At 42.3% G+C, this 15,768-nt stretch overlaps 1 protein-coding gene across 1 annotated transcript; it reads left to right on the forward strand.

The window, feature by feature from the left end:
- The first annotated feature begins 10,256 nt into the window (after positions 1-10,256).
- LOC139268232 (immunoglobulin lambda-1 light chain-like) lies at positions 10,257-12,915 on the forward strand. Its single transcript, XM_070886278.1, has 3 exons — positions 10,257-10,305; positions 10,444-10,783; positions 12,588-12,915. Exons 1-3 carry the CDS (start codon positions 10,257-10,259, stop codon positions 12,913-12,915), a joined length of 717 nt encoding a protein of 238 aa, XP_070742379.1.
- Positions 12,916-15,768: the final 2,853 nt, after the last annotated feature.

Consider the following 15,768-nt stretch of genomic DNA (forward strand, 5'->3'; position numbering starts at 1 on the left):
GCCGCTCTGTTTCCATCTATCCTTTGCCTTTCATTTGTTGCTGGGCAGAACAATTTGTTGCGTTTCTCTCGCTCCAGTAGAAAGCTGTCTTATCTTTCAACTTGTTTATCTTTGATTGTCAGCAGAATGAGTCAGTGCCCTTGGCTACAGACAGTCCTTTTCAGCGCGGCTTGGGGCAATTACAAATGCTCCTGGTCTCTGATTTCGGTCAAGTTCCCATAATCATTTGATGTTTGGTTACAATTGCTCGATTCGAAATGAGTCTATCTGAAATTTTGTTTCGATTGTATTGGCTGCTTCTGAATTATCCTTCATTTGCTGTTCTTACATTTAACCAAGTCATGGGGAGTTAAACAGTGCAGGGAATTGCGACGGGCGCTATATTTGCAAAATATTTTGCGCGCACCAACCTAACGACGGCCGGAACTATGCAGAAGGCAGATCATGATGTCAATCAGTGTGCAATGTTGATTTGATGCCTGTGCTGCCACTTTCGAGCTCTGCGCTGCAGCCTGCACCACCTATTAACTGTTGCAGCTGAACACGACATTTAATAGCATGTCGAAATCCTCACCAGCTTTACTTAAAGGCATCATGAACTAATTACAGGTTCGTTGCTATATTCTTTCTTCTGGCTGTTGGTGCAATTCTACACGTTCCGGGAGCTTTCCATACTTGCTTAAGGTGTCAATAATCTACAGGGAGTGGTCTGGCTGGCACTGAAATACTTTTTTGGTGACGTCTAGGCGTGTTGAAACCTGTTGCTTGCAGACATGGGTGGCCTAGTGACTGGGAGAATGAGGAGCGGTCAGACAGAGGAGAACAAGCAGCTCGAAAATGAAGGAGAAAGAAAAAGAGAACGGCTCTCAGCAGGAGGCTATATCTGCAGCGGATGTTTAGTGAGCATTTCTCTTCCCTGAACTTCAGCGATCACCAAAGCATGAGTCATCTGCACTTCGCTAAAGAGGTCGTGACTGAAATCGGCAATTCTGCAGCCACATCTCTAACCTCAGACGAGGGCAAGGATTGCATTTGCCTGTGCCTGTCAAGTTGACTGTGGCTCTGTACTTTTATGCGTCTGAATCCTTCCAGGCTGTTGCTGGAGGTATAAGCAATATCGCGCAGTTTGCAGTACACTGCTACCATAATAGAGGTCACTCTGGCTCTCGACACAAAGAAAGACAAATTCGTGTAATTTCGTTTTTGTGAGCGATAAGCTGGCGGAGTGAACACGATGGTTTGCGTGGATTAGAGGCATGGTGCAGGGTTCCATTTACTGCATGTGCATTTATGTGCGTGCGCTCATGTCAACTCAGCCATTTTGCGGAAAGGAAAGATATTCCACTCTATCATTGTTGAGCTTGTTTCCCGCTACAGGCAGCACATCATTCAAGTCAATGCCCGGTATCCTGGCAGTAATGCCGATGCATCATTCATTCTGCGTTAGTCCTCTGTGAGAGCCCGATTTGAACCACCACGGCAAATCAAAGAGGTTATTGACGACAGTGGTTATGCACACATAAGGTGGCTCAGGACACCGGTCCGGTACCCACGCACACTTGCACAGCAGGCCTAAAGTGAGAGCCATGCTGACTCAAGGAGTGTTATAGAGCACACCATCGGCATCCACAAGCAATAATTCACTGGGGGAGCCCTGCAATACTCAGCTGTGCGGGTTCAATATTTGTGGTGGTATGCTGCAGGCTGCAAAATCTTGCCCTTATCAGGGAGCAGCCACTGCCATCACCAATCAGGCGAGAAGCTAAGGTGCCGGAACACAAGAAAGAGGAGGAGCAGGAAGTGGAGAGGGAGATGGTGAAGGAGCCGCAAGAGGAGAAATAGCAAGAGGAGGAAGAGGAAGTGAGACTGCAACGTAGACAGCCTCTCTTTGTATGAGGTCTACGTGATCAAATAATTACTGAAGAATACCAGGAACCTCAAACACAGCTCTTCATTCACCAACAGACCCACAGCCTTTACCTTTCCTCTGTCACTCTCCAGCACATTGTCCACTTTCCCAACAATGCATAAATAAAATATAATACAAAATACACATTCCTATACAAATGTATAAATTAAATCATGACATAATGCATACAAAAATAAAATAATCATGCTTTTATAATCTCTTAGTGCCTCTTCCATGTACCTTTGCCACTCCTAGTGCTTCTACAAGTTGCTACCGCAACGACGAGAGCGTGGCTCGTGGAAAGCCGCTTACATTCAGTTGAGAAGACTACTGATGGCATTGGTGGGCAACCTAGAGCAGCTCTCAGCGTGGAAGGGACGGCTTCAGACTGCATCATCTCGGTCTGGACTGCAGCAGTCTGGGCTCGCTGACTGACATTTCACAGCAATGACACTGGTGGAGTGGCAGGGGTGGGGGCACGAATGTTGTCATCCTGGGAGAGAACAATTGGTTCGTACACCATGGAGCCATTGCGAAACTTCCAGGGTGGTGTCTCAGCAATCTCACTAACCTGTTAAAGAAACGATTGCTGCAGTACAGTGATGCCCTGAAAACCATTTTGAACACTAGTATCCAATGCCACAACGGTAGCACTCTGAGGTTACTTGGCAGCAAGCAGAGATTGCATGACAGCAGTTGAGCTTGCAAGGCAGAAAACTGAGATTGTGTAACATCAGTTTCATCTTCCACTGCAGCATTCATGCTCTTAGTGGAAGCAGCGTGTGCTGCAATGGAAGTTGAGAGCGAGACCATCAGAAGATGCATCATGGTTGGTTCCACAGATGTGCTAATGGTGGTGACAAAACCCGGTGCCAATTTGGTGCTGGACTTCTCCATGCTTCTTGTTATTGAGCGAATGATTTCCAGCAGGGTCCCCATGCACCAAGCATTCAGGTGTTTACACTCTTCAGCCTTCTTCTGTAGCCTGCCCCATCGAAGTCCACACATGACTCCTCTGCAGCAGAGCTAGTTTGTGATCTCGACTTCCAGCGACCTGGCACTTGCATTATCTTTTTCCTACACACTGGCTTCTGCACACTTGCATCCTGTGTCCCACCACATGATTATCCTGCGTCTATCCTATCCTCTGAAATAAATGCCGTGCCATTAACTGAGCTTGGACTGTAAGATGGAGTGACAGTGTCTTTTCATCTTCACTTTCTTCTTCCTCTTTCTCCAGTGCCTGGGCAGGTTCCAGTTCTTGAGTATATGCAATGACAAATCGACAGGGGTTGGGTTATAATGAGTGGAGAGGAGAAATTAAGAAGTGCATGTATATACCCTCAGCAGCTTCTCAGTCTTAAGTGATTGAGGGATGTGAGAGAAGATGAGAGAAGAAGGATTAGCTTTGCAGATGCCATCATCTTCAATTGCTTCAGCCCCGTCTGTTGACACGTCTCAGTGATGCCCCGTCCATGATGGCCATCGGTGTCTCCTCCATTGGGGTAAAACATGGAGCCATGCTAGTCTCCCTCCAGTTAATTTTTGCCCGCTTCCTCTTATGTGCCACCTTCTCCTGCAAAAACGAGGGAAGTGCAACAGCGAGTGTCGTGTAATATGTGTGTGTGACATGGCAGTAATAATTTAAAAGCTGTTAATGTTTGCGAGTTGTGTGATGTGGGTGTGATGGTTGCAATACTGCTAGGTGTGTGAGGGTCAGATAAAGCATAAAAATAATAGGGTTGAGTCCTGATTGATAGAGATTGTTGGCAATGGGGATGTAATGGATGAGTAGTGGGTAAGGCTCGCCGTGCAGTTGGCAGAATGTGCCATTTAAAGATGAACCCACTGACCTTGACAACCCGAGGCAGATCATTAAATTTCCTGTGGCCAGGTTCTTGCAGCTATACTCCTATCATTGACCTCCGACTCCTGATCCTCTGGGAATACGGGACATCTGCACTCCTTTCCACCTCTTCCCCCATCGCTATAATCAATTCTTCTAGTTTATATATCTAATCACAGATCTTTTCTGGCAGGTATGCTTCGCTAAATGTATCCCATAGGACCATCTTCTCCACTTCCTTACAGTAAACTGTGAGGTTGCATTTTTGGAGCCTCACCAACATTCTTTGAAATTGTTTAGCCCCGTTTTTAGTGCCACATTACAGATGCCAATTTATATTGGCGCTTTCAACGTTCACCATGTCCCAGCCATTGATCTAGGATTCAAATTTATTGGAGGTGAACACAATTACCAAAAGTTCTTTCTCGATCTGTGCATATCTGGTCAATCTCTGCTGATAATGTTCTTGATGCATAGGCGATTGGTTGTCTATTCCAAATCTTTGCTCCTCCAAGTCCAGATTCAGATGTCTCACATTGTAGGATGATTTCTTCCCTAGGATTTAAATAATGGAGTACTGATGTGTTAATGACCGCAACTTTGAATAGTTTTAATGGCAATTCTTGTGATTTTCCCCAGATCCATTCAGCATCAAAACTCTAAGCTGCTTCGTGATGTCTGTCAGATGCCGGAGAAACCTGTTCAGATATTGAACATGTCCAAGCAGTCTTTGTATCCATGCTACATTAGTTGTTGATGTCATTTTCAAAATTTGTTTAACTTTGGTTGGAGCAACATATAGTCCTCTTCGCGTATCAATATGCCCAATGATAGGTACTTCTTGCCTACAAAGTTTCAGTTTGTCCATGCTTAACATAACACCACGTTTGTTGCATCAAAGAAAAAAGCTTCCAGGTGTTTGTTATGGTCTAGAATTGCGTCTACAAGCGTCTCTCCATAACCAAGTGTTACCAAATCACCTGCGATAAACGCTATCCCTTGCAGTCCTTCCACCAGCTCATGCATGTTGTAAAACTTAGGGCACTGAGCTGTTTCCAAATGGCGTATGCTTCCAACGATATCAAGCAAACGGTGTGCAATGTGATAGCAGTTCATCGAGACTCATATTGCAGACATTCAGAATCATGATGATTTTAGCATTATGTTGGCGTGTAGCTTCATCTTCAAAAGACGACCGAGGATAATGCCCTAATTTGGTAGCCTTTGTGAAATAAGCAGATGCATAGTGCGTCATTCTTCTTTGGTACGACTACCATCCAACTGATCCATAAGAGTTGTTACAGGAATGATGATGTAATATCTGACCAGACCATCTAGGCTTTACTTCCGCTTATCCCTTAAAGCAATTGATGCTCGACCTGGGAGAAGTTGTACCGGTTCTACTGGCTTTTTCCGTACTCTCCATCAATTTGTCCGAAACCATCACTGAAGATTCGAGGATGTTTCTGTATTAATCATTCCCTGGCTCGTGGTTTGTAGTTGTCCAGCATGTATACTGATGCATCACTAAAGGGCGTTCTATTAATTTCATAATTACCTGTATGCTTAATGAAGTTCATAGAAGCATAGAAACATAGAAAATAGGTGCAGGAGTAGTCCGTTCGGCCCTTCGAGCCTGCACCACCATTCAATATGATCATGGCTGGTCATGCAACTTCAGTACCCCATTCCTGCTTTCTCTCCAGATCCCTTGATCCCTTTAGCCATAAGGGCCACATCTAACTCTCTTTTGAATATATCTAACGAACTGCCCTCAACAACTTTCTATGGTAAAGAATTCCACAGATTCACAATTATCTGAGTGAAGAAGTTTCTCCTCATCTCGGTCCTAAATGTTTTACCCCTTATTCTTAGACTGTGACCCCTGGTCCTGGACTTCCCCAACATCGGGAACATTCTTCCTGCATCTAAACTGTCCAATCCTGTCAGAATTTTTCTATGTTACTATGTGTTCCCCTCTCATTTTTCTAAATTCCAGCGAATATAAACCTAGTCGATCCAGTCTTTCTTCATATGTCAGTCCTACCATGCCGGGAATCAGTCTGGTGAATCTTCACTGCATTCCCTCAATAGCAGGAATGTCTTTCCTCAGATTAGGAGGTCAAAACTGTAGACAATATTCAAGGTGTAGCCTCACCAAGGCCCTGTACAACGGCAGTAAGATCTCCCTGCTCCTCCACTCAAAACATCTCGCTATGAAGACCAACATACCATTTGCCTTCTTCACCGCCTGCTGTACCTGCATGCCAACTTTCAATGACTGATGTACCATGACACCCAGGTCTCGTTGCACCTCCTCTTTTCTTAATCTGTCACCATTCAGATAATATTCTGCCTTTCTGTTTTGGCACCAAAGTGGATAACCTCATGGATCCCTGGACTCCCGATGGGCCTTTTGTAGTCCTCACGAACTCCCGCCTCCTGCTGCGATGCTGACGCGGATCCGCGGACTCCCGCTGGGCCTTTTTTAGGTCTCACGAGCTCGCACCTCCTCCTGCAATGCTGCCGCTGATCCTCGGACTCCTGCTAGGCCTTTTGTAGGCCTCACAAACTCCCGCCTCCTGCTGCGATGCTTTTTCGCCAATTAACTAATATTTTCGGCAATTATCTGATCTCCTTGCTGAAATGATGAATTTCAGCACTTCCATGGGCTCAGGACCGTAGTGCTGTTCCAACTTAGTTAGAATCTGCTTCCGTGGTGTGTCATTTGGCTTGATGGGAACAAGCACATTTTTCAGGGTTTCATACACCTCGGGCCTGCTTCAATAAAAAAAAAAGCCCTCTACAACCACCCGGTTATAGTTTTCATCTTTGGGGACTTCGATGATACAATTTGTAGTAAAAAACATTTCTAGCCACTCCACATATGCTCCAAAAATCTCATGGGTCGTGTTGAAATGCACCCAAGCACGTTATTGTTCCCATAGTTGCTGCCACCTGGACTCTGGCAGTTCAGACAAGTGTGCTTGTAATTTTCCTTGGATTCTTAGTTGTTTTGCAAACCAAGGATCTCTCTCGTCTCTCTATTGTTTGGCTGGATTCATCCACCAATACAAATTTCAGCTGGGGTATCCAGGAATCCCATCCTACGTTATCAATGTGGTATATTCCCTATGACATCACAAACACACTGCACTTATAAGATGGCTTCAACTCCTTTGTTATTATATTAAACAGCATTAGTTGCATTGTCAGACTAATCCATTAAGTGGAGCAGTAGTCAACTAGGTGAAGCTATATATTACATAGTCCAATTCTACTTTTCTGATAGAATGCCATGAAAACATTCAAACCAGTCTATTACACTGTAAAGTTCTTAGCCCATTCAAATGAATAAGCGCCAGGGTATCATTAATAATGGCCCAGATTTTGCAAGGACGATGATGGCATACACTGCACGTACATTGTCATAAGCCTTGTAAAAGACCTTTCTAATTCTAGGCTTCTGCATACACTGCACATGCGCGCAAGCTCAGAATTTGAGATGTGTCAAGTTTAGCCTTGACAGATCATAACAACCGAAACAAAAATCCCTTTCGCTGGTGCAGATTTAGGCTATTTTCCTCACTACTGTCCAGAAAATGCCCACGTCACACTTAGACCTGTTTAAAGCAGGCATAGGGCATGCTTTCATTAAGATAAGGTTAATAGAAGTGTTAAATTAAAAATGCAAAATTAAAAAAATAATTCACAATCATTTAAAATTAATTTATGCAAGGTTTGGCTCGGATTAAAATGTTTAAAATGCTCTTCAAAAATAATTTTTTGGTGTATATGCTTCAGTAAAGGAACTTACAATTAAATTTAAAAATGAAAACATTTATTATTATTCCAGTTGTGTAAATTATTTAACTATTTAAGGATTCCTCCTATGCTAATGGTGATTCCAAATTGACTCCCCATAAGCATGATGACGATCCTCCTTTCTGATAGAAGGACCTGGCCCATATGATCCCTGGGACGCCTGCATCTGTGGGATACATGGGCCTTTGCACAGGCATATATCTGCAGCAAGACCGAAGTCTCCAAAGCCCAAGAGCCAACAGATAGGTTCGGAATTCTTTCGGGTCGGAGTTGTACTGCCCCGACCACAAATTGCGGCGCAATGTAATCAAAATGGTAATGTCTGTGATCGATGCTCAGATCTGGAGTGCCATTGGCCCTTTCTACAATCTTGCCTGTAGTTCTAACTTCTTGCAGAAAAAGTGCGGTTCCATTTTAAGTATTACCTTTCGCTATTATCTCTGGGTGGTGTTAATGCTTATAAATAATGCTACATATTTCCAAGAGCAAATGGCCGCGACAAACAAAAAATCTGAACAATTTAAAATATTACAATTGGAACCCTTATTGTTTTGCTGATAATTAGTTGGAAGAAATTGCATATCTTTAACATGTTTTCATTCGAACAAGCTGAGCATCTACATCTGCCAACACCTCAGCCTGTACTGCAGAAAATAAAATCAAAAGATGGACTAAAAATAGGGACAGAATATATGACTATAAATGGCGAATAAATGACATCTTCGTCCCATTACACTCACCCGCTAACCCGACTTAAGCTGCAGACTACCATGATGAATTTTATTGGGATTCTCGCGATTCCAGACAAGGTAAAAGTAACCCCATCAGTGCAGTTTTGGATATCTCCCGCTGCAGTTATGCTGGCGAATCAGGAGAAACTCTGAGCAAATTTGGTCTTCACTCTCAATGTGAAATGCTACGGGAGATTGAATACCAATGTAATCAAAACCTTATATTAGCATGTATTTGTGGTCTACAAGACCTTTCTTACTGTTACCACAATTTAATCACACTTTTGTGTCAAGGTGGTCCCGTTATAAATCCTAGGTCCACCTCTATGATGGAAAGTGCAAATGTAAAGTTGTAACTTTATAAATGCAGCCTCTGGCAGAGGTGCCACTATAATGTCTCCGTTTTGCACTAAGCAGCCACTCGGCCTGCATTGTAGGGAACGTGCTATGCACAGACCAATTCTAGTTTTATGATTCTCAAATTGGTGGAAATGTTGCTATTTATATATAACTAATAATATAAAAACAACTTATTATATAAAAATAAAGTTAGACTGCATGACTTAAACATAAGGCTGTAATACGTATACACTAATTCACTTACCCCCTTCTAAACATGAGGGCAGAACTTGACGAAAATAAATACAGACAATGCTGGAAACACTCGGCAGGTCAAGGAGCATCTGTGGTGAGAGAAACCGAGTGAACGTTTCAATTTGATGATTCTTCATCAGAACTGCTGAGGTAGATCTTAACTTTATACGATGATAGATAATATAAAATATGTCGCCCGTTTATACTATCCCACTAATCCAGATCTGCACGTATGTTTCATTTGGACTACGTTTGATTTACTGCCCATGCGCATCGCAAGGGAGACCAACCTGTACTGCTTATTAAAAATACATAAAGTACATAAAGTATAACATAATATATTCACGTAATACTAGATGCACGTAATATAATACCATATACGGATTTAAGATATACCGAAATTATAATATCAGACACCCGAAACAGCTTCAATGTTATGACACACTGTTGATAATTTTGACCTTAGACCATAGTGTAAAAACGCGCAATATCAGCTTGGTCGCCGGTTAAACATCTCTACCTGTTCAGTTTCCATTGAAGTCAAATACAATAGCAACATGCGTATCATCATTCTAATTTCATGCGTTCTAAGTGTCCTTTTGACAAATGTTTGTTGCGCTTTTCAATAGCACAGAGATATCAGGCACGTCTGTCAAAACTCTGCAGAAGTTTTGCAGAAATAATTTATAGTGAATTGTTTCGTCCGCCTGGTGCTTTCAATCAGAGAGCTTCAAAGCACCATTCACAATAGTAGCTCGTGTAATTTGTGAATTTTCAGATTCAAAACAAAAATATAAGTGAAGTGATATGGGACAAATCATGTGCAGAACGGCATCTGCCGCCAGGTCACTTTCTCGGACCCAAAGTTTAGGTGCACGTTTTAGTTGGAACATTTCTCTTCATTCATCTTCGGCAACTAAAATGATCACCAATAATATGATTTCAACATGGAAAGTTTTTGTTATAAGCTCTGTTAGGCTGCACAGAAAATATGCAATATAAATGAAAAAGGCTACGGATAGTGTTAAAGTAGATATCAAAAACATATGGGTTCAATTATTTCTATGTCCCTGTTCGTTTAAGAATAAACCTAGGAAAAAAAATACATTTAAGTATTCAGAAACACAAAAGACGAATACCGTTCCGTATCTTATGGCAGTTTGAGATTATGTGACAAATAATAAGAGTCTGGCAGCTTCTAATTGGCGTCAAGGTGTAGACTGATTTGCATAAATACTGAGCACCCCGCAAAACCTCTTCATACGGTTGATAAGTGAAATTGGCGAGGTAGTTTATAACCCATTTCAACTGGAAACGGTCGCCGTGTCAGAGCTCCATTCAATTCTTTGCAATGTCTTACTGGATCCGCGTCGTCAATGCGTTGGTGTTTTGCGTGGTTTGTGAGTATTTTGCTTTCAATGCCTGATTAGATTTCACCTTGAAAAGTGTGTACTGTGGAACATTTCACCCCAATTTTAATTACAAAAGTATTACTCTCACTGACCTTCCTCTTTTCTGACATTGATCTTTATTTTCAGATTTAAACGCGCAAGTTACGGTAAACCAGCCGCTTTCGATGTCAACCTCTCCAGGAAAGGACGTACAAATAAATTGTACCGTGTCTAGTGCCAGTTTAGGAAGCAATACTGTCTACTGGTATCAACAGATTCCGGGGGAAATTCCCCGACTTCTGGTCTACTATTGGTCCGGCAGCAATATCAACAGAGGCCAGGGTATTTCAGAACGGTTCTCCGGCTCCGTATCAGGCAACACGGGAACGTTTGCAATGTCTAATGTACAATCAGAAGACGCTGCGGACTATTACTGTGCTGTGTGGTCTAGCGGTTTAATTTTCGGTAAAGGAACGAGACTGAGTGTGGGCAGTAAGTAAAATCCGTTCATTTGTACAGTTCTGTGTTTTGTTTAGCTTGGAACAAAATAATTAGTTGAGTAATGTATTATTTGTCTCAATTCAAGTGTTTTTAAAAGTGAAATTTTCGTAATAATGTGTTTTTATTGATCGAGTCTCGCTTGGCACCTCAGTTGGAAGAAACACTAACTAAATGGGCGAATAATTGTCCAGTGTCATAAGGTTTTCGCCTGTTATTACGAGAGATTGTATCCCCACTTGGTGCTGAATTAACTTACCTCCAACCAGGATAAGAATTGGACTCCATATGGCAAAGTGATGGCTGGGGAAGTGTCGCTGTACAGAAGGACCTGGGTGTCCTTGTACACCAGTCATTGAAAGCAAACATGCAGGTGCAGCAAGCAGTCAGGAAGGCAAATGGTATGTTGGCCTTCATTGCAAGAGGATTTGAGTACATGAGCAAGGATGTCTTATTACAGTTATACAGGACCTTGGTAAGACCGCACCTGGAATATTGTGTGCAGTTTTGGCCTCCTTACCTAAGAAAGGATATACTTGCCGTAGAGGGAGAGCAGCGAAGGTTCACCAGACTGATTCCTGTGATGGCAGGACTGTCGTATGAGGAGAGATTGGGTGGACTAGGTCTGTATTCATTAGAGTTTAGAACACTGAGGGGGAATCTTATTGAAATGTATAAAATTCTGACTGGGTTAGATAGACTGGAAGCGAGGAGGATGTACCCCCTGGCTGGGAAGTCTAGAACAAGGGTTCACAGTCTCAGGATACGGAATAGAAAATTTAGGACCGAGATTAGAAGAAATGTTTTCACTCAGAGAGTGGTAAACTTGTGGGATTCTCTACCACAGAAGGCTGTGGAGGCCAAGTCACTGAATACGTTTAAGAGGGAGATAGATTTCTAGAAACAGAAGGCATCAATGGGTATGGGGGGAAATTGGGAATATGATAATGAGCTAAAGGATCAGGCATGATCATATTGAATGGCGGTGCAGACTCGAGAGCCGAATGGCCTACTACTGCTCCTATTTTCTATGTTTTTGTGTTTCATGCTTGATCGAATCCCAATGATTCTGTTGTAAGTTGCGTTGACCGCATCTCAGGTGACAGATTCGAGCCACGGTATGATGTCCCGTCACAAATATTACTAACAGTCGTTATCTACAGTCGCACGAGAAGTGCTTTTTAATCTTTCCTATATTTGCTTGCATATTTCTCTTCGCACTTCCTGATCACTATTGGGCGGCTAGATTTTAAAACGCCGAGATATTTGATCTGTATTACATTGCCTGTACACATAGGACATTGATGTTCCTATATTCATAAAATACATCAGTGATAGGTCGGTCTCTCCTCTTGATAACTTAACAGCTGAACCATGTGAACGCATCACTATAAGATATACGAGGGTCAGTGGCGTATATATTGACACTGTGCGATAGTGTGAAACAGGTGAGAGCGAATCGACAGCACCTTTTACATCTCTCCTGAGCTTTGTTTAAATTGAATTCAATGGAAATAAAAATGCAGATTTGAAACGGGCTTGCGATTCACTGCCATCCATTTTACACTATCGCACGAAGTCAAGATTTATCCCAGTATCTTTAAACCACCTTATTCACTGGAGCATTTCAGCTGAAAAATAATTGAAGTGCTCATAGTATGAACGTAATTTTCTGACATATGTATATTGCAAAGGGGTCTATTGATGCAATACGAAATATATGATTTTGAACTAATATTATGCTTCAGCCGAAGCAATTCCCCAACAATACTAAACCGTGATCGTTTTTGTTAAACAAATCCGCGGGCCCTCGCGGTGACCGTCCTTCCGCCTTCATCGGATCAAATCGCAGCGAAGAACACGGCGACACTGGTATGCTTGGTAAACGGCTTTATCCCGGGCGCTGTGGAGATTGAGTGGACTGTCGATGACATTGTGAAAGGGAATGGTGTTGAGACCAGTCGGCTCCAGCAGGAGACGGGCAACACGTTCAGTGTGAGCAGTTATCTGACTCTGCCAGCCTCAGAGTGGAACTCACACGAGCATTACTCCTGTGTGGTTAAACACGAGACTCAGGCAACCCCGCTTCGATCAAACATCGCCAGATCCAGTTGTATCTGATTCGGAAACTGTGCTTACCCGAGCTCAGAAAGTTCCTTTATCTCCATTCATTTCTTTCATGTGTCAAAAAAGTTAGAACTTTATTGTATATCGGAGGTTTTAGAAAAATACCCTTCGTCGTTTAAGATTTGTTAATTTTAAATACTCTACGATTTAAAGATTTTCCTTGTTAATTGAAAGCTCAGTGTTAATTAATCCAGGTTATATGCATCCAGTAACGTGAATTAAAAGGCAACAATATGATTATTGCATCTAAGAATTTTCTTAATGCTAATCTATTCATATACATCTGTTGAATAAAATGATTGATTCAATCTCCAATGCAATACGGTTTTTCATGTTTTTTTTTTATTTTCGATCCAAAGTAAGACAAATCTATAATGTGTCGGATCTTTGAAATAGCTGTCCATTTAGTCCCACTGTTCTGCTCTTCCCCATCCGCCGGCAAATTTTCCCTTGGAGTACTTATCTATTACACTTTTACAAGTTATTATTGAAGCTGCTTTCAGCACCCTGGCAGGTGGTGCATTTTATAGCATAACAGATCGCTGTGTAATCTGTTTCCTAATGTCGCTTCTGGTACTTTTGGAAATTATCTTAAATCAGTGTAATCTCGTTACCGAGGCTGCTGCCACGGTTAAAAGTTTACTCTATAAAAACCTTCATGATTCTGAACACTTCTAACAAATCTCCCCAAATCTGATCGAAAGAAAACAACCCCGATGTCTCTAGTCTATCTACTAAACGAAAATATTTCAACTCTGGTATCATTCTGGCAAATCTCCTCTGTACTCTCTCTAAGGCCTTGCCATCTTTCTTAAAGTGTGGTGCCAAGACTTGGATACAATATTCCAGCTGGGGCCTGACCATTGTTTTATAAAGGTTTAGAATATAAAGTCCTTGCTTTTCAACTTTCTGGATCAATTTCAAAGCCAAGGATTCCGTATGCCTTTTTAACAATCTTCTGAACCTGTCCTTCCACCTTCAAAGACTTATAAACCTACAGCCCCAGGTCTCTCTTTCCTGCTTCCCCTTTGAAACTATACCATTTAGTTAACATTGCCTCCTGAAGTCTGTCACTATTCTCCTCACAGTTTACTACATTTCCGAGTTTCGTTTCAGCTGCAAACTTTGAAATTATGCCATGCATATGCAACTCTTGTAATTAATATATTTCAAGACGAGCAGTGATCCCAACAACGAGCCCTGGGGACACCACTTCGCACTTCCTTCCTCTCTAGAAAAACCGCTGTTCAGCACCACACTCTGCTGTTTGTCCCTTAGCTAATTTCGTATCCACGGAGCCACTGCTTCTTTAATCCCGTGGACTGCAATGTTTCCTGCCAAACTATTATGTGGCACTTTATAAATCGCCTTTTGGAAATCTATACACACAACATCAGCCACACTGCCGTCATCAACACTCACCGTTACTTCATCAACAAGTTCAATGAAATTATTCGATTAGCCTTGAACAAATCTGTACTAGCTCTCATTTATTAATCCAAGTTTTTCTAAGTGTCAATAGATTTTGTTTCGGTTATTGTCTCGAAAAGTTGTTTGATCCATTCACCTTTTTTGAATAGATGTATAATATTTGCAATGCTCCAGATCTCTGGCGCCGCTCCTATATTTAAGGCGGATTGCAAGATTGCAGACAGAGACTCCAACATTTCCAAACTTACTTTCCTCAGCAAATCACGGTGCATTCCATCTGTACCGGGTTACTTTTCTACTTTAAGCACTGCCAACCTTTTAAGTACCCCAACTTTATTTATTTTTTATTCTATACAATTTCTCTACTACCTCTGCCTTTACTGTGATTGTGCCAGCATACATATTTTGTGGTGGTAGCTGAAGACGATGGCTTTGGTCTTCCCAATATTTAATTGGATGAAATTGTTGCTCAGTCAGGACTTGATTGAAACACGCACTCTAACAATATAGACCCACTACAGGGGGTCGAGAGAGCTGCTGTAAAAGTAGAGCTGCGTGTTACAAGCATATACGTGGAACCTGAAACCATGCCTCAGATAATGACACCAAGGGGCAGCAGGCAGACGATGAACTGATCCTTGCTGGAATCCAGAATTAACAGTGTGGATGGGAAAATAATCCATTCCTGGAGGTGTTCTGGCTTTGATTGTGTAGGTAACTGTATAACTAAGGAAGGAAAGGGCATTGGAAGAGGTTGGCGTGGTAAACCATGCCAAAGGTTGCGGAGAGTTCGAGAAGGAGGAGGAACAATTCTGAGCCATGGCCGCAGTCACAGAGTATGTCATTTTTAACTCAGATTTTGGCTATTATAGTGTTGTGGCAGTGATGGAACCCCAATTGTAGAGTTTCAAACACGGAGCTGCGGAAACATGGCTTTGGGAGGCACTAAGACACTCAATGATTTTGAAGTGGAACCGGAGGTTGTAGATGGTGTGGTACTTTACAAGGGCAGTGGGGCCGTGTGTTTTTCGAGGACAGAAGAGATGATAGCAGTTTTCAAAGAAAGTGGTCAGTGTTTGAGCAAAGGTAACTGTTTACAATGTTAGCTGGCCAAGAATGGAAGCGGGGTGGCCAGCATTATAGCGAGAACGTGTTAAGGAATAACATGTGGTTCCCCTGGATAAGATAAACTTTGAACGGGGAATAGGAGCAGAACTAGAGAAATGTACAGAGGTGGGACAGAGAGGAAGGGGGAAACACAGATGCAACTGAGTGGATAGTCTAAATCTTCGTCACAGAGAAATCCATGAGCTCCTCACACTAGCTAAAGGCTAGTAAATACGGATTTATGAAAGGGAAATCTTGTTTAACAAATCTGTTAGAGTTTTTTTTAGATTGAAGCTAACCGGGTAGATA

The sequence above is a fragment of the Pristiophorus japonicus genome, chromosome 8 (assembly GCF_044704955.1).
Source record: "Pristiophorus japonicus isolate sPriJap1 chromosome 8, sPriJap1.hap1, whole genome shotgun sequence".
Classification (NCBI taxonomy): Eukaryota; Metazoa; Chordata; class Chondrichthyes; family Pristiophoridae; genus Pristiophorus; species Pristiophorus japonicus.

Excerpts from the sequence above, each read along its gene's own strand:
- LOC139268232 (XM_070886278.1), top strand. The coding sequence starts at position 10,257 with ATGTCTTACTGGATCCGCGTCGTCAATGCGTTGGTGTTTTGCGTGGTT. Across the intron at positions 10,306-10,443 it reads GTTGGTGTTTTGCGTGGTTT|ATTTAAACGCGCAAGTTACG; the intron begins GTGAGTATTTTG and ends CTTTATTTTCAG. Across the intron at positions 10,784-12,587 it reads AAAGGAACGAGACTGAGTGT|AACAAATCCGCGGGCCCTCG; the intron begins GGGCAGTAAGTA and ends TCGTTTTTGTTA.